General features: G+C 59.5%; 1 protein-coding gene and 1 pseudogene across 1 annotated transcript; both read left to right on the forward strand.

Annotated features, from left to right (window-relative positions):
- Positions 1-1,221: 1,221 nt before the first annotated feature.
- On the forward strand, positions 1,222-1,923 carry LOC133629175 (U1 small nuclear ribonucleoprotein 70 kDa-like; annotated as a pseudogene).
- A 3,805-nt stretch (positions 1,924-5,728) lies between these two features.
- LOC133629176 (protein lin-7 homolog B) lies at positions 5,729-22,096 on the forward strand (the record flags this gene model as incomplete). Its single annotated transcript, XM_062019836.1, has 4 exons — positions 5,729-5,777; positions 13,031-13,149; positions 18,180-18,251; positions 21,887-22,096. Coding segments are annotated over exons 1-4 (441 nt in total), but the record flags the coding sequence as incomplete, so codon positions are not given.
- Between the last annotated feature and the right edge of the window lie 925 nt (positions 22,097-23,021).

Below are 23,021 nucleotides of genomic sequence, written 5' to 3' on the forward strand. Positions count from 1 at the left end.
TCCCCCATGTCCCCTTTGGGACCCCCAAATGAGCTCAGAGACCCCCCATATCCCCTCTGGGACCCCCAGATCAGCTCAGGGACCCCTTGAGTCACCCTTGGGACCCCCAGATCAGCTCTGGGACCCCCCAAGTCCCCTCTGGGACCCCCAGATCAACTCAGGGACCCCTTGAGTCACCTTTGGGACCCCCAAATGAGCTCAGAGACCCCCCATGTCACCTCTGGGACCCCCAGATCAGTCTCAGGGACCCCTTGAGTCACCTCTGGGACCCCCCAGATCAGTCTCAGGGACCCCTTGAGTCACCTTTGGGGACCCCCAAATGAGCTCAGAGACCCCCCATGTCACCTCTGGGACCCCCAGATCAGTCTCAGGGACCCCTTGAGTCACCTCTGGGACCCCCAGATCAGCTCAGGGACCCCTTGAGCCACCTTTGGGACCCCCAAATGAGCTCAGAGACCCCTCATGTCACCTCTGGGACCCCGAAATCAGCTCAGGGACCCCTTGAGTCACCTTTGGGACCCCCAAATGAGCTCAGAGACCCCTCATGTCACGTCTGGGACCCCCCAGATCAGCTCAGGGACCCCTTGAGTCACCTCTGGGACCCCCAAATGAGCTCAGAGACCCCTCATGTCACGTCTGGGACCCCGAAATCAGCTCAGGGACCCCCCCCAAGTCCCCTTTGGGACCCCCAGATCCCCTCAGAGACCCCCCATGTCCCCTCAGAGACCCCCCCCCCATGTCCCCTTTGGGACCCCCAAATGAGCTCAGAGACCCCTCATGTCACGTCTGGGACCCCCCAGATCAGCTCAGGGACCCCTTGAGTCACCCTTGGGACCCCCAGATCAGCTCTGGGACCCCCCAAGTCCCCTCTGGGACCCCCAGATCAACTCAGGGACCCCTTGAGTCACCTTTGGGACCCCCCAGATCAGCTCAGAGACCCCCCCAAGTCCCCTCTGGGACCCCCAGATCCCCTCAGAGCCCCCCCATGTCCCCTCTGGGACCCCCAGATCCCCTCAGAGCCCCCCCATGTCCCCTCTGGGACCCCCAGATCAGCTCCGGGACCCCCCCCAAGTCCCCTTTGGGACCCCCTGAGCCACCTTTGGGACCCCCCCCAGGTCCCCTTTGGGACCCCCCGATCCTCTCGGGGACCCCTCCCCCGTGCCTCCTGCCCCGTCCTGACCCGCCGTGTTGGGGTCCCGCCCCTCGTGTCCCCCCCCCCAGGGACCGCGAGCGCGAGCGGGGGAGCGCGAGCGCCGGGACCGATCCCGCGAGCCGCGATCGTCGCCGATCGCGATCTCGGGACCGTCGACGCCGAACCCGGAGCCGGGAAAAAAGACGAAAGAGACCGAAAACGGGGCGGGAGCCGCGAGAGGGAGCAAAGAGCGCGACCGCAAACGCCGCAGCCGCTCTCGCGAGCGCAAACGCGATCGCGACAGAGATCGCGACAAGAAGGACGAAGGACCCGATCCCCTGGAAGCCACCGACGATATCGGGGGAGCGGGAGGGGGGACCGATGGATCCGGGACCCCCCGACGGGTCGGGATCCAAAGGGGACGGGGGAGGGGAGGAGAAGAGTCGCGACAGAGAGCGCGACAGGCGCCGGAGTCACCGCGAGAGGGAGCGGCGGCGCGACAGGGAGCGCGATCGCGATCGGGAGCGGGGAGCACAAGCGCGAGCGGGACAGGAGGGGGGGGCGGCGCGGGAGGGGACGAGCGGGGGGGCGGCGGCGGCGAGTCGGGGGTCGCGACAGAACTCGGGGACCCCTCTGCGGAGCTTTTCATGTCGCCCGAGGGGGCTCCCGGGCAGCGACGGCTACTTGGGGGGCGAGAACGGCTACATGATGGAGCCCCCCCTGGAGTGAGCCCCCAAAACCGGCCCCACACCCCCCCCCCAAAAAAAACCCCGCCCGGGATGTTTTATGGTTCTTGGCAATAAAACTTTAACGAAAGAGGCGTTTTGGGGGTACAGGAGGGGACCCCCAAAGCGGGGGGGGGGCAGCGATTTGGGGGTGCAAAGAAACCCCAAATTGGGGGGGAGGGGGCAGCGCTTTTGGGCTCCGAATTGGGGGGGGCAGCAATTTAGGGGTACAAAGAATCCCCCAAATTGGGGGGAGGGGAGAATAGATTTGGGCTCCAAATTGGGGGGGGGGGGGGCAGCAATTTGGGGGTGCAAAGAATCCCCAAAATTAGGGGGAAGGGGCAGCACTTTTAGGCTCCAAATTGGGGGAGGGCAACACTTTAGGGGACCAAAGAGCCCCCCAAAATTAGGGGGAGGGGGCAACAGTTTTGGGCTCCAAATTGGGGGGGGGGGGCAACACTTTAGGGGTACAAAGAATCCCCCAAATTAGAGGGGAGGGGGCACACATCAAGTCCCTCTAAATTGGGGGGGGGTGCAACACTTTGGGGGAGCAAAGAACCCCCAAATTGGGGGGAGGGGGCAACAGTTTTGGGCTCCAAATTGGGGGGGGGAAGAAAACAGTTTAGGGGTCCAAAGCCCCCCCCAAATTGAGGGGAGGGGGCACATAAAGTCCCTCGAAATTAGGGGGGGGGAGGGGAACACTTTAGGGGTCCAAAGGCCCCCCAAATTGAGTGGAGGGGGAGGCAACAGATTTGGGCTCCAAATTGGGGGGGGGAGGGGAACACTTTTAGGGGTTCAAAGCCCCCCCAAATTGAGGGGAGGGGGGCAACAGACTTGGGCTCCAAATTTGGGGGGGGAGGGGAAGCACATTTGGGGGCCCAAAGCCCCCTCAAATTGAGGGCAGGGGGCAAATTGGGGGAGGGGAAACACTTTAGGGGTCCAGAGCCCCCCCAAATTGAGGGCAGGGGGTGCAAAAGTTTTGGGCTCCAAATTGGGGGGGTGGGGGGGACAGTTTAGGGGTCCAGAGCCCCCCCAAATTAGAGGAGAGGGGGGCACATAAAGTCCCTCTAAATTGGGGGGGGAGGGGAACACTTTAGGGGTACAAAGAACCCCCAAATTGAGGGGAGGGGGCAACAGTTTTGGGCTCCAAATTGGGGAGGGGGCAACATTTTAGGGGTACAAAGAACCCCTAAAAGTGGGGGGAGGGGGGCAGACATCAAGTCGCTCTAAATTGGGGGGGGTGAAACACTTTTGGGCTCCAAATTGGGGAGGGGGCAACATTTTAGGGGTACAAAAAAACCCCCAAATTAGAGGGGAGGGGGCACATCAAGTCCCTCTAAATTGGGGGGGGAGGGGAACACTTTTAGGGGCTCAAAGCCCCCCCAAATTGAGGGGAGGGGGCAACAGACTTGGGCTCCAAATTTGGGGGGAAGAAACAGTTTAGGGGTCCAGAGCCCCCCCAAATTAGAGGGGAGGGGGCACATAAAGTCCCTCTAAATTGGGGGGGGGAGGGGAACACTTTTAGGGGCTCAAAGCCCCCCCAAATTGAGGGCAGGGGGCAAATTGGTGGAGGAAAACAGTTTAGGGGTCCAGAGCCCCCTCAAATTGAGGGAGGGGGGACTTTGGGCCCCCAAATATACTTCCTCTCCCCCCCCAATTTGGTGCCCAAATCTATTCCCCCCTCCCCTCAATTTGGGGGGGCTTTGAGCCCCTAAAGTGTTCCCCTCCCCCCCCAATTTAGAGGGACTTTATGTGCCCCCTCCCCTCTAATTTGGGGGGGCTTTGGACCCTAAACTGTTTCTTTCCCCCCCCAATTTGGAGCCCAAAACTGTTGCACCCCCTCCCCTCAATTTGGGGGGGCTCTGGACCCCTAAAGTGTTTCCCCTCCCCCAATTTGCCCCCTGCCCTCAATTTGGGGGGGCTTTGGGCCCCCAAATGTGCTTCCCCTCCCCCCCAAATTTGGAGCCCAAGTCTGTTGCCCCCTCCCCTCAATTTGGGGGGGGCTTTGAGCCCCTAAATGTGTTCCCCTCCCCCCCCAATTTAGAGGGGCTTTATGTGCCCCCTCCCCTCTAATTTGGGGGGGCTTTGGACCCCTAAAACTATTTCTTCCCCCCCAATTTGGAGCCCAAAGCTGTTGCACCCCCTCCCCTCAATTTGGGGGGGCTCTGGACCCCTAAACTGTTTCCCCTCCCCCAATTTGCCCCCTGCCCTCAATTTGGGGGGGCTTTGGGCCCCCAAATGTGCTTCCCCTCCCCCCCAAATTTGGAGCCCAAATCTATTCCCCCCTCCCCTCAATTTGGGGGGGCTTTGAGCCCCTAAAGTGTTCCCCTCCCCCCCCCAATTTAGAGGGACTTTATGTGCCCCCTCCCCTCTAATTTGGGGGGGCTTTGAACCCCTAAACTGATCCCTCCCCCCCCAATTTGGAGCACAAAACTGTTGCACCCCCCTCCCCTCAATTTGGGGGGGCTCTGGACCCCTAAAGTGTTTCCCCTCCCCCAATTTGCCCCCTGCCCTCAATTTTGGGGGGGCTTTGAGCCCCCAAATGTGCTTCTCCTCCCCCCCAAATTTGGAGCCCAAGTCTGTTGCCCCCTCCCCTCAATTTGGGGGGGCTTTGAACCCCTAAAAGTGTTCCCCTCCCCCCCCCAATTTAGGGGGTCTTTATGTGCCCCCTCCCCTCTAATTTGGGGGGGGCTCTGGACCCCTAAACTGTCCCCCCACCCCCCCAATTTGGAGCCAAAACTGTTGCACCCCCTCCCCTCAATTTGGGGGGGGCTTTGGACCCCTAAACTGTTTCCCCTCCCCCAATTTGCCCCCTCCCCTCAATTTGGGGGGGGCTTTGGGCCCCCAAATGTGCTTCCCCTCCCCCCCAAATTTGGAGCCCAAGTCTGTTGCCCCCTCCCCTCAATTTGGGGGGGCTTTTGAGCCCCTAAAAGTGTTCCCCTCCCCCCCCCAATTTAGAGGGACTCTATATGCCCCCCTCCCCTCTAATTTGGGGGGGCTTTGGACCCCTAAACTGTCCCCCCACCCCCCAATTTGGAGCCCAAAACTGTTGCACCCCCTCCCCTCAATTTGGGGGGGCTCTGGACCCCTAAAGTGTTTCCCCTCCCCCAATTTGCCCCCTGCCCTCAATTTGGGGGGGCTTTGGGCCCCCAAATCTGCTTCCCCTCCCCCCAAATTTGGAGCCCAAATCTGTTGCCCCCCTCCCCTCAATTTGGGGGGGCTTTGAACCCCTAAAAGTGTTCCCCTCCCCCCCAAATTTAGAGGGACTTTATGTGCCCCCCTCCCCTCAATTTGGGGGGGCTCTGGACCCCTAAAACTATTTCTTCCCCCCCAATTTGGAGCCCAAAGCTGTTGCACCCCCTCCCCTCAATTTGGGGGGCTCTGGACCCCTAAAGTGTTTCCCCTCCCCCAATTTGCCCCCTCCCCTCAATTTGGGGGGCTTTGGGCCCCCAAATCTGCTTCCCCTCCCCCCCTAATTTGGAGCCCAAGTCTGTTCCCCCCTCCCCTCAATTTGGGGGGGCTTTGTACCCCTAAATGTGTTCCCCTCCCCCCCCAATTTAGAGGGGCTTTATGTGCCCCCTCCCCTCTAATGTTGGGGGGGTTTTGGACCCCTAAACTATCCCCCCCCCCAATTTGAACCCCAAAACCTTTGCCCCCCCCAAATTTGGGGGAGGGGGGGTCTTTGTACCCCACCTTTATCACCAGCCCCCCCCCCCCCTTTTGGGGCTCTTCACCCCTCCCCCTCCCCCATCCGATTTTGGGGGTGGGGGGGGCGCTTCCATCGTGCCCCCCCCCCCATGATGACGATGATGACGATGACGATGATGATGATGATGAAGGGGGGGGGGCGCATGCGCGTGCCGTGGGGGGGGGCCCCAAGATGGCAGCGCTGAGCGGGGACCCGCTGGGTTTGGAGCGCGGTAAATTTGGGGTGCAGGGGGGGGGGGGGGGTTGTATTTTGGGGGGGGGGGGGGTCGTGGGATTTGGGGAGGGGGCGTCTGGGATTGGGGGGGGGGGAGGGATGTGATGGGGGGGGGGCTGTGTAATGGGACTGGGGGGGGGGGTGAAACCATGTCGGGAGCCCCCCCAAAATTAACAGTGAGATCTCCCCCACCCCCCCAAATATCGAGGACCCCCCCCCCCAATATTAGGGGACCCCCCCTCAAGTATTGGGGTGCCCCCCCCCCAGACGTGGAGAGGATGATGGAGGGGGGTGGGGGGTGGTTTTGGGGGGTGGGGGACCATGTCGGGACCCCCCCCCAATTAACCAGAGACCCCCCTTAATTATCGGGGACCCCCCTTAATTAATGGGGAACACCCCCTAATTAACCAGGGACACCCCCAAATATAGGGGACCCCCCTCCCCTAGATGATGCTCGTGCCATGGAGCTGACCAGGGGGATGGTTTTAGGGGGTCAAACCATGTCGGGACCCCCCCCAATTAACCAGAGATCCCCTCCAATTAACCAGAGACCCCCCTTAATTATCGGGGACCCCCCTAATTAATAGGGAATCCCCCCTAATTAACCAGTGACACCCCCAAATATTGGGGACCCCCCTCCCCAAGATGATGCTCCTGCCTTGGAGCTGACCTGGGGGGATGGTTTTAGGGGGTCAAACCATGTCGGGACCCCCCCTAATTAACCAGAGACCCCTCCCCAATTATCGGGGACCCCCCCTTAATTATCAGGGAGCCCCCTAATTAATGGGGACCCCCCCCTAATTAACCAGGGACACCCCCAAATATAGGGGGACCCCCCTCCCCTAGATGATGCTCGTGCCATGGAGCTGACCAGGGGGATGGTTTTAGGGGGTCAAACCATGTCGGGACCCCCCCCTAATTAACCAGGGACTCCCCCCTAATTATCGGGGACCCCCCCTTAATTATCAGAGACCCCCCTAATTAATGGGGAACCCCCCCTAATTAACCAGTGACACCCCCAAATATAGGGGACCCCCCCTCCCCTAGATGATGCTCGAGCCATGGAGCTGACCAGGGGATGGTTTTAGGGGGTCAAACCATGTCGGGACCCCCCCTAATTAACCAGAGACCCCCCCCAATTATCGGGGACCCCCCTAATTATTGGGGACCCCTCTAATTAATAGGGAATCCCCCCTAATTATTCGGGGACCCCCGCAATTATTAGGGGACCCCCCTCCCCTAGATGATGCTCGTGCCATGGAGCTGACCAGGGGGACGGTTTTAGGGGGTCAAACCATGTCGGGACCCCCCCCAATTAACCAGAGACCCCCCCCAATTATCGGGGACCCCCCTTAATTATCAGGGACCCCCCTAATTAATGGGGAACCCCCCTAATTAACCAGTGACACCCCCCAAATATTGGGGACCCCCCTCCCCTAGATGATGCTCGTGCCATGGAGCTGACCAGGGGGATGGTTTTAGGGGGTCAAACCATGTCAGGACCCCCCCCCTAATTAACCAGAGACCCCCCCTAATTATCGAGGACCCCCCTAATTAATAGGGAACCCCCCCTAATTAACCAGTGACACCCCCCAAATATTGGGGATCCCCCTCCCCTAGATGATGCTCGTGCCATGGAGCTGACCAGGGGATGATTTTAGGGGGTCAAATCATGTCGGGACCCCCCCCAATTAACCAGAGATCCCCCCTAATTATCGGGGACACCCCCTAATTAATGGGAAACCCCCCTAATTAATGGGGAACCCCCCTAATTAACCAGTGACACCCCCCAAATATAGGGGACCCCCCTCCCCTAGATGATGCTCGTGCCATGGAGATGACCAGGGGGATGGTTTTAGGGGGGTCAAACCATGTCGGGACCCCCCCCAATTAACCAGGGACCCCCCCTAATTATCAGGGACCCACTCTAATTATCGGGGACCCCCCCTTAATTATCAGGAACCCCCCCCTAATTAACCCAGGGGACACACCCCAAATATAGGGGATCCCCCTCCCCTAGATGATGCTCGTGCCATGGAGCTGACCAGGGGGATGGTTTTAGGGGGTCAAACCATGTCGGGACCCCCCCCAATTAACCAGAGACCCCCCCAATTAACCAGAGACCCCCCTCTAATTATCGAGGACCCCCCTAATTAATGGGGAACCCCCCCTAATTAACCAGTGACACCCCCAAATATTGGGGACCCCCCCTCCCCTAGATGATGCTCGTGCCATGGAGCTGACCAGGGGGATGGTTTTAGGGGGTCAAACCATGTCGGGACCTCCCCCAATTAACCAGGGACCCCCCCCCCAATTATCGGGGACCCCCTTAATTATCGGGGGACCCCCCTAATTAATGGGGAACCCCCCTAATTAACCAGGGACACCCCCAAATATTGGGGATCCCCCCTCCCCTAGATGATGCTCGTGCCATGGAGCTGACCAGGGGGATGATTTTAGGGGGTCAAACCATGTCGGGACCCCCCCAATTAACCAGAGATCCCCTCCAATTAACCAGAGACCCCCCTTAATTATCGGGGACCCCCCTAATTAATAGGGAATCCCCCCTAATTAACCAGTGACACCCCCAAATATTGGGGACCCCCCTCCTCAAGATGATGCTCCTGCCTTGGAGCTGACCTGGGGGATGGTTTTAGGGGGTCAAACCATGTCGGGACCCCCCCTAATTAACCAGAGACCCCCTCCCCAATTATCGGGGACCCCCCTTAATTATCAGGGAGCCCCCTAATTATTGGGGGACCCTCCTAATTATTAGGGACCCCCCCTTTAATCAGGGAGCCCCCAAAATGTCCCCAAGGACTGAGCTGCTGACAGGGAGAGTGGTTGGGGATGGTTTTAGGGGGTCAAACCATGTCGGGACCCCCCCCCCAATTAACCAGAGACCCTCCCCTAATTATCGGGGGACCCCCCTAATTAATGGGAAACCCCCTAATTAATGGGGAACCCCCCTAATTAACCAGGGATACCCCCCAAATATAGGGGACCCCCCCTCCCGTAGAAGATACTCGAGCCATGGAGCTGACCAGGGGGATGGTTTTAGGGGGTCAAACCATGTCGGGACCCCCCTAATTAACCAGAGACCCCCCCCCTAATTATCGGGGACCCCCCTAATTAATGGGGAACCCCCTTAATTAACCAGGGACACCCCCCAAATATAGGGGACCCCCCCTCCCCTAGATGATGCTCGTGCCATGGAGCTGACCAGGGGGATGGTTTTAGGGGGTCAAACCATGTCAGGACCCCCCCCTAATTAACCAGAGACCCCCCTCAATTATCGGGGACCCCCTTTAATTATCGGGGACTCCCCTAATTAATGGGGAACCCCCCCCTAAGTAACCAGGGACACCCCCAAATATAGGGGACCCCCCTCCCCTAGATGATGCTCGTGCCATGGAGATGACCAGGGGATGGTTTTAGGGGGTCAAACCATGTCGGGACCCCCCCTAATTAACCAGAGACCCCTCCCCAATTATCGGGGACCCCCCTTAATTATCAGGGAGCCCCCTAATTATTGGGGACTCACCTAATTATTAGGGACCCCCCCTTTAATCAGGGAGCCCCCAAAATGTCCCCAAGCACTGAGCTGCTGACAGGGAGAGTGGTTGGGGATGGTTTTAGGGGGTCAAACCATGTCAGGACCCCCCCCCAATTAACCAGAGACCCCCCTCAATTATCGGGGACCCCCCTTAATTATCAGGGACCCTCCTAATTAATAGAGAACCCCCCTAATTAACCAGGGACACCCCCAAATATAGGGGACCCCCCCTCCCCTAGATGATGCTCGTGCCATGGAGCTGACCAGGGGGATGGTTTTAGGGGGTCAAACCATGTCGGACCCCCCCCAATTAACCAGAGACCCCCTCAATTAACCAGAGACCCTCCTTAATTATTGGGGACCTCCCTAATTATTGGGTACCCCCTAATTATTAGGGACCCCCCCCCTTTAATCAGGGAGCCCCCAAAATGTCCCCAAGCACGGAGCTGCTGACAGGGAGAGTGGTTGGGGATGGTTTTAGGGGGTCAAACCATGTCAGGACCCCCCCCAATTAACCAGAGACCCCCCCTCAATTATCGGGGACCCCCCTAATTAATGGGGAACCCCCTAATTAATAGGGAACCCCCCTAATTAACCAGGGACACCCCCAAATATAGGGGACCCCCCCTCCCCTAGATGATGCTCGTGCCATGGAGCTGACCAGGGGATGGTTTTAGGGGGTCAAACCATGTCGAGACCCCCCCTAATTAACCAGAGACCCCTCCCCAATTATCGGGGACCCCCTTAATTATCAGGGAGCCCCCTAATTAATGGGGAACCCCCCTAATTAACCAGTGACACCCCCAAATATAGGGGACCCCCCTCCCCTAGATGATGCTCGTGCCATGGAGCTGACCAGGGGGATGGTTTTAGGGGGTCAAACCATGTCAGGACCCCCCCTAATTAACCAGAGACCCCTCCCCAATTATCGGGGACCCCCCTTAATTATCAGGGAGCCCCCTAATTATTGGGTACCCCCTAATTATTAGGGACCCCCCCCTTTAATCAGGGAGCCCCCAAAATGTCCCCAAGCACTGAGCTGCTGACCGGGAGAGTGGTTGGGGATGGTTTTAGGGGGTCAAACCATGTCGGGACCCCCCCCCAATTAACCAGAGACCCTCCCCTAATCATCGGGGATCCCCCTAATTAATGGGAAACCCCCCTAATTAATGGGGAACCCCCCTAATTAACCAGGGATACCCCCAAATATAGGGGACCCCCTCCCCTAGATGATGCTCGTGCCATGGAGATGACCAGGGGGATGGTTTTAGGGGGTCAAACCATGTCGGGACCCCCCCTAATTAACCAGGGACCCCCCCTAATTATCAGGGACCCACTCTAATTATCGGGGACCCCCCCTTAATTATCAGGAACCCCCCTAATTAACCAGGGACACCCCCAAATATTGGGGACCCCCCTCCCCTAGATGATGCTCGTGCCATGGAGCTGACCAGGGGGATGGTTTTAGGGGGTCAAATCATGTCGGGACCCCCCCTAATTAACCAGAGACCCCCCCCCTAATTATCGGGGAGCCCCCTAATTAATAGAGAACCCCCCTAATTAACCAGTGACACCCCCAAATATTGGGGACGCCCCTCCCCTAGATGATGCTCGTGCCATGGAGCTGACCAGGGGGATGGTATTAGGGGGTCAAACCATGTCGAGACCCCTCCCAATTAACCAGAGACCCCTCCCCAATTATCGGGGACCCCCCTTAATTATCGGGGACCCCCCTAATTAATAGGGAATCCCCCCTAATTGACCAGGAACACCCCCTAATATCAGGGACTCCCCTCCCCTAGATGATGCTCGTGCCATGGAGCTGACCAGGGGGATGGTTTTAGGGGGTCAAACCATGTCGGGACCCCCCCTAATTAACCAGAGACCCCTCCCCAATTATCGGGGACCCCCCTTAATTATCAGGGAGCCCCCTAATTATTGGGGACTCACCTAATTATTAGGGACCCCCCCTTTAATCAGGGAGCCCCCAAAATGTCCCCAAGCACTGAGCTGCTGACAGGGAGAGTGGTTGGGGATGGTTTTAGGGGGTCAAACCATGTCGGGACCCCCCCCCAATTAACCAGAGACCCCCCCTAATTATCGGGGAGCCCCCTAATTAATGGGGAACCCCCCTAATTAACCAGGGACACCCCCAAATATAGGGGACCCCCCTCCCCTAGATGATGCTCGTGCCATGGAGCTGACCAGGAGGATGGTTTTAGGGGGTCAAACCATGTCGGGACCCCCCCCAATTAACCAGAGACCCTTCCCCAATTATCGGGGACCCCCCCTTAATTATCAGAGACCTCCCTAATTATTGGGGACCCCCCCAATTATCAGGGACCCCCCCTTTAATCAGGGAGCCCCCAAAAGTGTCCCCAAGCACTGAGCTGCTGACAGGGAGAGTGGTTGGGGATGGTTTTAGGGGGTCAAACCATGTCGGGACCCCCCCTAATTAACCAGAGACCCCCCCTAATTATCGGGGACCCTTCTTAATTATCGGGGACTCCCCTAATTAACCAAGGACACCCCCAAATATAGAGGACCCCCCTCCCCTAGATGATGCTCGTGCCATGGAGCTGACCAGGGGATGGTTTTAGGGGGTCAAACCATGTCGGGACCCCCCCCAATTAACCAGAGACCCCTCCCCAATTATCGGGGACCCCCCTAATTATCGGGGACCCCCCTAATTAATAGGGAATCCCCCCTAATTAACCAGTGACACCCCCAAATATAGGGGACCCCCCCCTCCCCTAGATGATGCTCGTGCCATGGAGCTGACCAGGGGATGGTTTTAGGGGGTCAAACCATGTCGGGACCCCCCCTAATTAACCAGAGACCCCTCCCCAATTATCGGGGACCCCCTTAATTATCAGGGAGCCCCCTAATTAATGGGGACCCCCCCTAATTAACCAGGGACACCCCCAAATATAGGGGACCCCCCTCCCCTAGATGATGCTCGTGCCATGGAGCTGACCAGGGGATGGTTTTAGGGGGTCAAACCATGTCGGGACCCCCCCTAATTAACCAGGGACTCCCCCCTAATTATCGGGGACCCCCCTTAATTATCAGAGACCCCCCTAATTAATGGGGAACCCCCCCTAATTAACCAGTGACACCCCCAAATATAGGGGACCCCCCCCTCCCCTAGATGATGCTCGAGCCATGGAGCTGACCAGGGGATGGTTTTAGGGGGTCAAACCATGTCGGGACCCCCCCTAATTAACCAGAGACCCCTCCCCAATTATCGGGGACCCCCTTAATTATCAGGGAGCCCCCTAATTAATGGGGAACCCCCCTAATTAACCAGGGAAACCCCCAAATATTGGGGATCCCCCTCCCCTAGATGATGCTCGTGCCATGGAGCTGACCAGGGGGATGGTTTTAGGGGGTCAAACCATGTCGGGACCCCCCCAATTAACCAGAGACCCCCCCCAATTAACCAGAGACCCCCCCTTAATTATCGGGGACCCCCCTAATTAATGGGGACCCCCATATTTAACCAGGGACACCCCCAAATATAGGGGACCCCCCTCCCCTAGATGATGCTCGTGCCATGGAGCTGACCAGGGGGATGGTTTTAGGGGGTCAAACCATGTCGGGACCCCCCCTAATTAACCAGAGACCCCTCCCCAATTATCGGGGACCCCCCTAATTAATGGGGACCCCCCTAATTATCGGGGTCCCCCCCCCAGACGTGTCCAGGGCCGTGGAGCTGCTGGAGCGGCTGCAGCGCAGCGGGGAGCTGCCCCCCCAGAAGCTGCAGGCGCTGCAGAGGGTCCTACAGAGCAAGTTCTGCTGCGCCATCCGTGAGGTGACCCCCCCCCCGGGACTAATTACCCCCCCCCCGGCCTTAATTACCCTTAATTGCCCCCCTCAGGCTCTTAATTGCCCCCCTTGTGGCTTTAATTGCCCCCCTGTGGCCTTAATTGCCCCCCTGGACCCTCAATGTCCTCATTAAACACCAACGATTCCTCCCCAGACCATCAGGCTCAGTCCCCCCCTTGCACCCCTAATTGCCCCCCCAGGCCCTTAATTGCCCCCCCAGACTCTTAATTGCCCCCCCAGGCTCTTAATTGCCCCCCTTGTGGCTTTAATTGCCCCTCCAGGGCCTTAATTGCCCCCCTGGACCCTCAATGTCCTCATTAAACACCAACGATTCCCCTCCAGACCATTGGGTTCAATCCCCTCCCTCACCTCTTAATTGCCCCCCCCAGGCCTTTAATTGCCCCCCCAGACTCTTAATTGCCCCCCCAGGCTCTTAATTGCCCCCCTGTGGCTTTAATTGCCCCCCCAGGGCCTAAATTGCCCACCTGGACCCTCAATGTCCTCATTAAACACCAACGATTCCCCTCCAGACCATTGGGTTCAATCCCCTCCCTCACCTCTTAATTGCCCCCCAAGGCCCTTAATTGCCCCCCCAGCCTCTTAATTGCCCCCCTTGTGGCTTTAATTGCCCCCCTGTGGCCTTAATTGCCCCCCTGGACCCTCAATGTCCTCATTAAACACCAACGATTCCCCTCCAGACCATTGGGTTCAATCCCCTCCCTCACCTCTTAATTGCCCCCCCCAGGCCTTTAATTGCCCCCCCAGACTCTTAATTGCCCCCCCAGGCTCTTAATTGCCCCCCTTGTGGCTTTAATTGCCCCTCCAGGGCCTTAATTGCCCCCCTGGACCCTCAATGTCCTCATTAAACACCAACGATTCCCCTCCAGACCATTGGGTTCAATCCCCTCCCTCACCTCTTAATTGCCCCCCAAGGCCCTTAATTGCCCCCCCAGGCTCTTAATTGCCCCCCTTGTGGCTTTAATTGCCCCTCCAGGGCCTTAATTGCCCCCCTGGACCCTCAATGTCCTCATTAAACACCAACGATTCCCCTCCAGACCATTGGGTTCAATCCCCTCCCTCACCTCTTAATTGCCCCCCAAGGCCCTTAATTGCCCCCCCAGCCTCTTAATTGCCCCCCTTGTGGCTTTAATTGCCCCCTCAGGGCCTTAATTGCCCCCCTGGACCCTCAATGTCCCCATCAAACACCAACGATTCCCCTCCAGACCATTGGGTTCAATCCCCTCCCTCACCTCTTAATTGCCCCCCCAGGCCTTTAATTGCCCCCTCAGACTCCTAATTGCCCCCCCAGGCTCTTAATTGCCCCCTTGTGGCCTTAATTGCCCCCCTGTGGCCTTAATTGCCCCCCTGGACCCTCAATGTCCTCATTAAACACCAACGATTCCCCTCCAGACCATTGGGTTCAATCCCCTCCCTCACCTCTTAATTGCCCCCCCAGGCCTTTAATTGCCCCCTCAGACTCCTAATTGCCCCCCCAGACTCTTAATTGGCCCTCTTGTGGCTTTAATTGCCCCCCAGACTCCTAATTGCCCCCCCAGACTCTTAATTGCCCCCCTTGTGGCTTTAATTGCCCCCCAGACTCCTAATTGCCCCCCTGGACCCTCAATGTCCCCATCAAACACCAACGATTCCCCTCCAGACCATCAGGTTCAGTCCCATTCTTGCATCCCTAATTGCCCCCCAGGACCTTAATTGCCCCCCCAGACTCCTAATTGCCCCCCAGACTCTTAATTGCCCCCCCTGTGGCTTTAATTGCCCCCCTGGGGCCTTAATTGCCCCCCTGGACCCTCAATGTCCTCATTAAACACCAACGATTCCCCTTCAGACCATTGGGTTCAATCCCCTCCCTCACCTCTTAATTGCCCCCCCAGGACCTTAATTGCCCCCCCAGACTCTCAATTGCCCCCCCAGGCTCTTAATTGCCCCCCTTGTGGCTTTAATTGCCCCCCAGACTCCTAATTGCCCCCCAGACCCTCAATGTCCTCATTAAACACCAACGATTCCCCCCAGACCATTGGGTTCAATCCCCTCCCTCACCTCTTAATTGCCCCCCAGGCTCTTAATTGCCCCCCCAGACTTCTAATTGCCCCCCCAGGCTCTTAATTGCCCCCCTTGTGGCTTTAATTGCCCCCCAGACTCCTAATTGCCCCCCAGACCCTCAATGTCCTCATTAAACACCAACGATTCCCCTTCAGACCATTGGGTTCAATCCCCTCCCTCACCTCTTAATTGCCCCCCAGGCTCTTAATTGCCCCCCCAGACTCCTAATTGCCCCCCCAGGCTCTTAATTGCCCCCCTGTGGCTTTAATTGCCCCCCCAGGGCCTAAATTGCCCACCTGGACCCTCAATGTCCTCATTAAACACCAACGATTCCCCTCCAGACCATTGGGTTCAATCCCCTCCCTCACCTCTTAATTGCCCCCCCAGGCTCTTAATTGCCCCCCCAGACTCCTAATTGCCCCCTCAGGCTCTTAATTGCCCCCCTTGTGGCTTTAATTGCCCCCCTGTGGCCTTAATTGCCCCCGTGGACCCTCAATGTCCTCATTAAACACCAACCATTCCCCTCCAGACCATTGGGTTCAATCCCCCCCCTCACCTCCTAATTGCCCCCCCAGGACCTTAATTGTCCCCCTGGACCCATAATTGCCCCCCTGCACCCCTAATTGCCCCCCTGTACCCCTAATTGCCCCCTTTGGCCCCTAATTGCCCCCCTGTACCCCTAATTGCCCCCTTTGGCCCCTAATTGCCCCCCAGCACCCTTAGTTGCATCCCTAATTACCCCTTGGAGCCTTAATCACTCCCCTGCACCCCTAATTGCCCCCCATGAACCCCTAATTGCCCCCCCTGCACTCCTAATCACCCCCCTGCACTCCTAATTGCCCCCCCTGCACCCCTAATTGCCCCCAGCATCTTTAATCACCACCCTGCACCCCAATTGCCCCCCTTGAACCCCTAATTGCCCCCCTGCACCCTCAATCACCCTCCTGCACCCCCTAATTGCCCCCCTTTGACCTTTAATTGCCCCTCTACACACCTAATTGCCCCCCCTTTGACCCTTAATTGCCCCCAGCATCCCTAATTGCCCACCAGCACCCTTAATTGCACCCCTAATTACCCCCTGCACCCTTAATCACCCCCCTGCACCCCTAATTGCCCCTCTTTGACCCTTAATTGCCTCCCAGCACCCCTAATTGCCCCCAGCATCCTTAATCACCACCCTGCACCCCTAATTGCCCCCCTTGAACCCCTAATTGCCCTCCTTGAACCCCTAATTGCCCCCCCTGCACCCCTAATTGCCCCCCTGCACTCCTAATCACCCCCCCTGCACCCCTAATTGCCCCCCTTGAACCCTTAATTGCCCCCCTGCACCCCTAATCACCCCCCAACACCCCTAATTGCCCCCCTTGACCCTTAATTGCCCCCCTGCACCCCTAATTGCCCCCAACATCCTTAATCACCCCCCTGCACCCCTAATTGCCCCCGTTGAAACCCTAATTGCCCCCCTGCACCCCTAATCACCCCCCAGCACCCCTAATTGCCCCCCTTGGACCCCTAATTGCCCCCCTGCACCCCTAATTGCCCCCCAACATCCTTAATCACCCCCTGCACTCCTAATTGCCCCCCTGCACCTCTAATTGCCCCCCTGCACCCCTAATTGCCCCCCAGCACCTCTAATTGCCCCCCAGCATCCTTAATCACCACCCTGCACCCCTAATTGCCCCCCTTGAACCCCTAATTGCCCCCCTGCACCCCTAATCACCCCCCTGCACCCCTAATTGCCCCCCTTGATCCTTAATTGTCCCCCTGCACCCTTAATTGCCCCCTGCACCCCTAATTGCCCCCCAGCATCCTTAATCACCCCCCTGCACCCCTAATTGCCCCCTTGGACCCTTAATCACCCCCCTTGGACCCTTAATCACCCCCTTGAACCCCTAATTGCCCCCTGCACCCTTAATCACCCCCTGCATCCTTAATCACCCCCCTGCACCCCTAATTGCCCCCCAGCACCCCTAATTGCCCCCAGCATCCTTAATCACCACCCTGCACCCCTAATTGCCCCCTTGAACCCCTAATTGCCCCCCTGCACCCCTAATCACGCCCCTGCACCACTAATCACCCCCCTGCACCCCTAATTGCCCCCCTGCACTCCTAATTGCCCCCCAACATCTTTAATCACCCCCCTGCACCCCTAATTGCCCCCCTTGATCCTTGATTGCCCCCCAGCACCCCTAATTGCCCCCAGCACCCATAATTGCCCCCAGCATCCTTAATCACCACCCTGCACCCCTAATTGCCCCCCTTGATCCTTAATTGCCCCCCAGCACCCATAATTGCCCCCAGCATCCTTAATCACCACCCTGCACCCCTAATTGCCCCCTTGGACCTTTAATTGCCCCCCTGCAGCTCTAATTGCCCCCCCTGCACCCCTAATTGCCCCCTTGGACCCTTAATCACCCCCCTGCACCCCTAATTGCCCCCCTTGACCCCTAATCACCCCCCTGCATCCATAATTGCCCCCCTTGGACCCCTAATTGCCCCCTGCACCCCTAATTGACCCCCTTGGACCCCTAATTGCCCCCCCTGCACCCCTAATTGCCCCCTTGGACCCTTAATTGCCCCCCAACACCCCTAATTGCCCCCCTTGGACCCCTAATTGCCCCCTACACCCCTAATTGCCCCCTTGGACCCTTAATCACCCCCCAGCACCCCTAATTTCCCCCCTTTTGGCCCTTAATTGCACCCCTAATTACCCCTTGGACCCTTAATTGCCCCCCTGCACCCCTAATTGCCCCCCTTGAACCCCTAATTGCCCCCCTACACCCCCAATTGCCCCTCAAATCGCCCCAAACCTTCAATAACGCCCCCCAAAACCCCCTCCAACCCCCCCAAAACCCCCCCAGCCCCCCCAAATCCTCCCTGGGGTGGGGGAGGGGCCGCCTCCATGTGCCTGGGACCCCCCCCCCAATTTGGGGGTGTCCCCCCCCCGTCCCCCCCCAGGTGTACGAGCAGCTCTACGACACCCTGGACATCGCCGGCAGCCCCGAGATCCGGGCCCATGCCACAGCCAAGGTACCCCAAAACCCCCCAGGGACCCCCAAAACCACCCCCAGGGACCCCCAAACCACTCCCAGGGACCCCAAACCCTCCCAGGGACCCCCAAAACCACCCCCAGGTACCCCCAAATCACTCCCAGGGACCCCAAAGCTCCCCAGGGACCCCCAAAACCACCCCCAGGGACCCCCAAATCAGCCCAGGGACCCCAAAGATCCCCAGGGATCCCCAAAACCCTCCCTGGCACCCCCAAAACCACTCCCAGGGACCCCAAAGCTCCCCAGGGACCCCCAAACTACTCCCAGGGACCCCAAAGCTCCCCAGGGACCCCCAAATCAGCCCAGGGACCCCCAAACCACTCCCAGGGACCCCCAAAACCACTCCCAGGGACCCCCAAAACCCCCCAGGGACCCCCAAACTACTCCCAGGGACCCCAAAGCTCCCCAGGGACCCCCAAACCCTCCCAGGGACCCCAAACCCTCCCAGGGACCCCCAAATCAGCCCAGGGACCCCAAAACCCTCCCAGGGACCCCCAAAACCACTACCAGGAACCCCAAACCACTCACAGGGACCCCCAAATCAGCCCAGGGACCCCAAAGCTCCCCAGGGACCCCCAAAACCACTCCCAGGGACCCCCAAAGCTCCCCAGGGACCCCCAAAACCCTCCCTGGGACCCCAAACCCTCCCAGGGACCCTCAAAACCCCCCTGGGACCCCAAAACCTCCCAGGGACCCCCAAACCCCTCACAGGGACCCCCAAAACCACCCCCAGGGACCCCCAAACCACTCCCAGGGACCCAAAGATCCCCAGGGATCCCCAAACCCTCCCAGGGACCCCCAAATCAGCCCAGGGACCCCCAAACCACTCCCAGGGACCCCCAAATCAGCCCAGGGACCCCAAAACCCTCCCAGGGACCCCCAAAACCACTACCAGGAACCCCAAACCACTCCCAGGGACCCCCAAATCAGCCCAGGGACCCCTAAACGTTCCCAGGGACCCCCCAAACCACTCCCAGGGACCCCAAAGCCCCCCAGGGACCCCCCCCAGGGACCCCCAAAACCTCCCCAGGGGACCCCAAAGCCCCCCGAGAGACCCCCAAACCACTCCCAGGGACCCCAAAGATCCCCAGGGACCCCCAAAACCACTCCCAGCACCCCCAAACACCCCCTGGGAGCCCAAAGCCCCCAGGGACCCCCCCCCAGGGACCCCCCAAAACCTCCCCAGGGACCCCCCAAACCACTCCCAGGGACTCCAAAGCCCCCCAGGGACCCCCCAAACTACTCCCAGGACCCCCAAATCAGCCCAGGGACCCCAAAGCCCCCAGGGACCCCCCCCAGGACCCCCAAAACCTCCCCAGGGACCCCCAAACCCCTCCCAGGGACCCCAAAGCCCCCCAGGGACCCCCAAACTACTCCCAGGGACCCCCAAATCAGCCCAGGGACCCCAAAGTCCCCCAGGGACCCCCCCCCAGGGACCCCCAAAACCTCCCCAGGGACCCCCAAACCACTCCCAGGGACCCCCAAACCCCTCCCAGGGACCCCAAAGCCCCCAGGGACCCCCAAACTACTCCCAGGGACCCCCAAATCAGCCCAGGGACCCCAAAGCCCCCCAGGGACCCCCCCCAGGACCCCCAAAACCTCCCCAGGGACCCCCAAACCACTCCCAGGGACTCCAAAGCCCCCCAGGGACCCCAAACCACTCCAAGGGACCCCAAACCCACCCCCAGGGACCCCAAACCCTTCCCTGGGGACCCCAATAACCCCCCTCAGCACCCCAATAACCCCCTCAGGGACCCCAAAACTACCCTCTGGGACCCCAAAACCCACCCCTAGGGACCCCAATAACCCCCTCAAGGACCCCAAACCCCCTCCCTGGGGAGCTCAAAACTACCCTCAGGGATCCCAATAACCCCCTCAGGGACCCCAATAATCTCCCCAAGGACCCCAAAACTACCCCAAGGGACCCCAATAACTCCCTCAGGGACCCCATTTCTCCCCCAGGGACCCCAAAACTACCCCAAGGGACCCCAATAACCCCCTCTGGGACCCCCAAACCCCCTCTGGGGACCCCAAAACTACCCTCTGGGACCCTAATAACCCCCTCAGGGACCCCAATAACCCCCTCAGGGACCCCAAAACTACCCCAAGGGACCCCAATAACCCCCTCAGGGACCCCAATAACCCCCCTCTGGACCCCAAACCCCCTCTGGGGACCCCAATAACCCCCTCAGGGACCCCAAACCCCTCCCTGGGGACCTCAAAACTACCCCCAGGACCCCAATAACCCCCTCAGGGACCCCAATAATCCCCTCAAGGACCCCCAATAACCCCCCAAGGGACCCCAAAACTACCCTCTGGGACCCGAAAAAACCCCCTCAGGGACCCACAATAACCCCTCAGGGACCCCCAAAACCACCCCCAGGGACCCCAATAACCCCCTCAGGGACCCCCAAACCCCCTCTGGGGACCCCAATAACCCCCTCAATGACCCCAATAACCCCCTCAAGGACCCCAAACCCCTCCCTGGGGACCCCAAAACTACCCCCAGGGACCCAAATAACTCCCCCAGCATCCCAATAACCCCCTCAAGGACCCCCAATAACTCCCTCAAGGACCCCAAATCCCTCCCTGGGGACCTCAAATCTACCCTCTGGGACCCCAATAACCCCCTCAGGGACCCCAAAACTACCCCCAGGACCCCAATAACCTCCCCAGGGACCCCAAAACTACCCCAAGGGACCCCAATAACCCCCTCTGGGACCCCAAACCCCCTCTGGGGACCCCAAAACTAGCTCCAGGACCCCAATAACCCCCCAAGGGACCCCAATAACCCCCTCTGGGACCCCAAACCCCCTCTGGGGACCCCAATAACCCCCCTCAGGGACCCCAAACCCCTCCCTGGGGACCTCAAAACTACCCCCAGGACCCCAATAACCCCCTCAGGGACCCCAATAATCCCCTCAAGGACCCCAATAACCCCCCAAGGGACCCCCAAAAACTACCCTCTGGGACCCGAAAAACCCCCTCAGGGACCCCAATAACCCCCTCAGGGACCCCAAAACCACCCCCAGGGACCCCAATAACCCCCCTCAGGGACCCCAAACCCCCTCTGGGGACCCCAATAACCCCCTCAATGACCCCAATAACCCCCTCAAGGACCCAAACCCCTCCCTGGGGACCCCAAAACTACCCCCAGGGACCCAAATAACTCCCCCAGCATCCCACTAACCCCCCTCAAGGACCCCCAATAACTCCCTCAAGGACCCCAAATCCCTCCCTGGGGACCTCAAATCTACCCTCTGGGACCCCAATAACCCCCTCAGGGACCCCAAAAACTACCCTCTGGGACCCCAATAACTCCCTCAGAGACCCCAAAACTACCCCCAGGACCCCAATAACCTCCCAGGGACCCCAAAACTACCCCAAGGGACCCCAATAACCCCCCTCTGGGACCCCAAACCCCCTCTGGGGACCCCCAAAACTAGCTCCAGGACCCCAATAACCCCCCAAGGGACCCCAAAACTACCCCCAAGGACCCCAATAACCCCCTCAGGGACCCCAAAACTACCCTCTGGGACCCCAATACCCCCCTCAGCACCCCCATTAACCCTTTATAACCCCCCCATTTAACCCCCCCCCCCCCCCTACCCCAAGGCAACAGTGGCTGCCTTTGCTGCCAGCGAGGGCCACGCTCACCCCAGGGTTGTGGAGCTCCCCAAAACTGAGGAGGGTTTGGGGTTCAACATCATGGGGGGCAAAGAGCAGAACTCCCCCATCTACATCTCCCGGGTCATCCCTGGGGGGGTCGCTGACAGACACGGGGGGCTCAAGAGGGGGGATCAGCTGCTCAGCGTCAATGGCGTGGTGAGTGCCTGGGGAGGGGGCTGCAGGGGCTGGGGAGGGGGTTTGAGGGGGGTTTGGGGGGGTTATGGGGGGCTGCAGGGGCTGGGGAGGGGGTTTGAGGGGGGTTTGGGGGGGTTATGGGGGTGGTGGAGGGGATTTGGGGGGGGTTATGGGGGTGGTGGACGGGGTTTGAGGGTGTTTGGGGGGGTTATGGGGGGCTGCAGGGGCTGGGGAGGGGGGTTTGAGGGGGTTTGGGGGGGTTATGGGGATGGTGGAGGGGGTTTGAGGGTGTTTGGGGGGGTTATGGGGGGCTGCAGGGCTGGGGAGGGGGTTTGAGGGGGTTTGGGGGGGTTATGGGGGGCTACAGGGGCTGGGGAGGGGGTTTGAGGGGGTTTGGGGGGGTTATGAGGGGGTTATGGGGGTGGTGGAGGGGGTTTGGGGGGGTTATGAGGGGGTTGGAGGGGGTGGGGAGGGGGTTTGGGGGGGTTATGGGGGTGTTGGAGGGGGTTTGGGGGGGACTTGAGGGGGTTTGGGGGGGTTATGGGGCTGTTGGAGGGGGTTTGGGGGGGTTATGGGGTGGTTTGGGGGGCCTATTGGGAGGCTGGAGGGGGTTTGGGGGGTTATGGGGGTGGTGGAGGGGGTTTGGGGGTGCTGGAGGGGGTCTGGGGGGTTATGGGGGTGGTGGGGGGGGTTTGGGGGGGTTATGAGGGGGTTGGAGGGGGTGGGGAGGGGGTTTGGGGGGGGTTATGGGGGTGTTGGAGGGAGTTTAGGGGGGGACTTGAGGGGGTTTGGGGGGGTTATGGGGCTGTTGGAGGGGGTTTTGGGGGGTTATGGGGGTGGTGGAGGTGTTTGGGGGGATTATGGGGGTGTTGGAGGGGGTTGGGAGGGGGTTTGGGGGGGTTATGGGGGTGGTGGAGGGGGTTTGGGGGGGTTATGAGGGGGTTGA

The sequence above is a fragment of the Colius striatus genome, unplaced genomic scaffold (genome assembly GCF_028858725.1).
Source record: "Colius striatus isolate bColStr4 unplaced genomic scaffold, bColStr4.1.hap1 scaffold_212, whole genome shotgun sequence".
Taxonomy (NCBI): domain Eukaryota; kingdom Metazoa; phylum Chordata; class Aves; order Coliiformes; family Coliidae; genus Colius; species Colius striatus.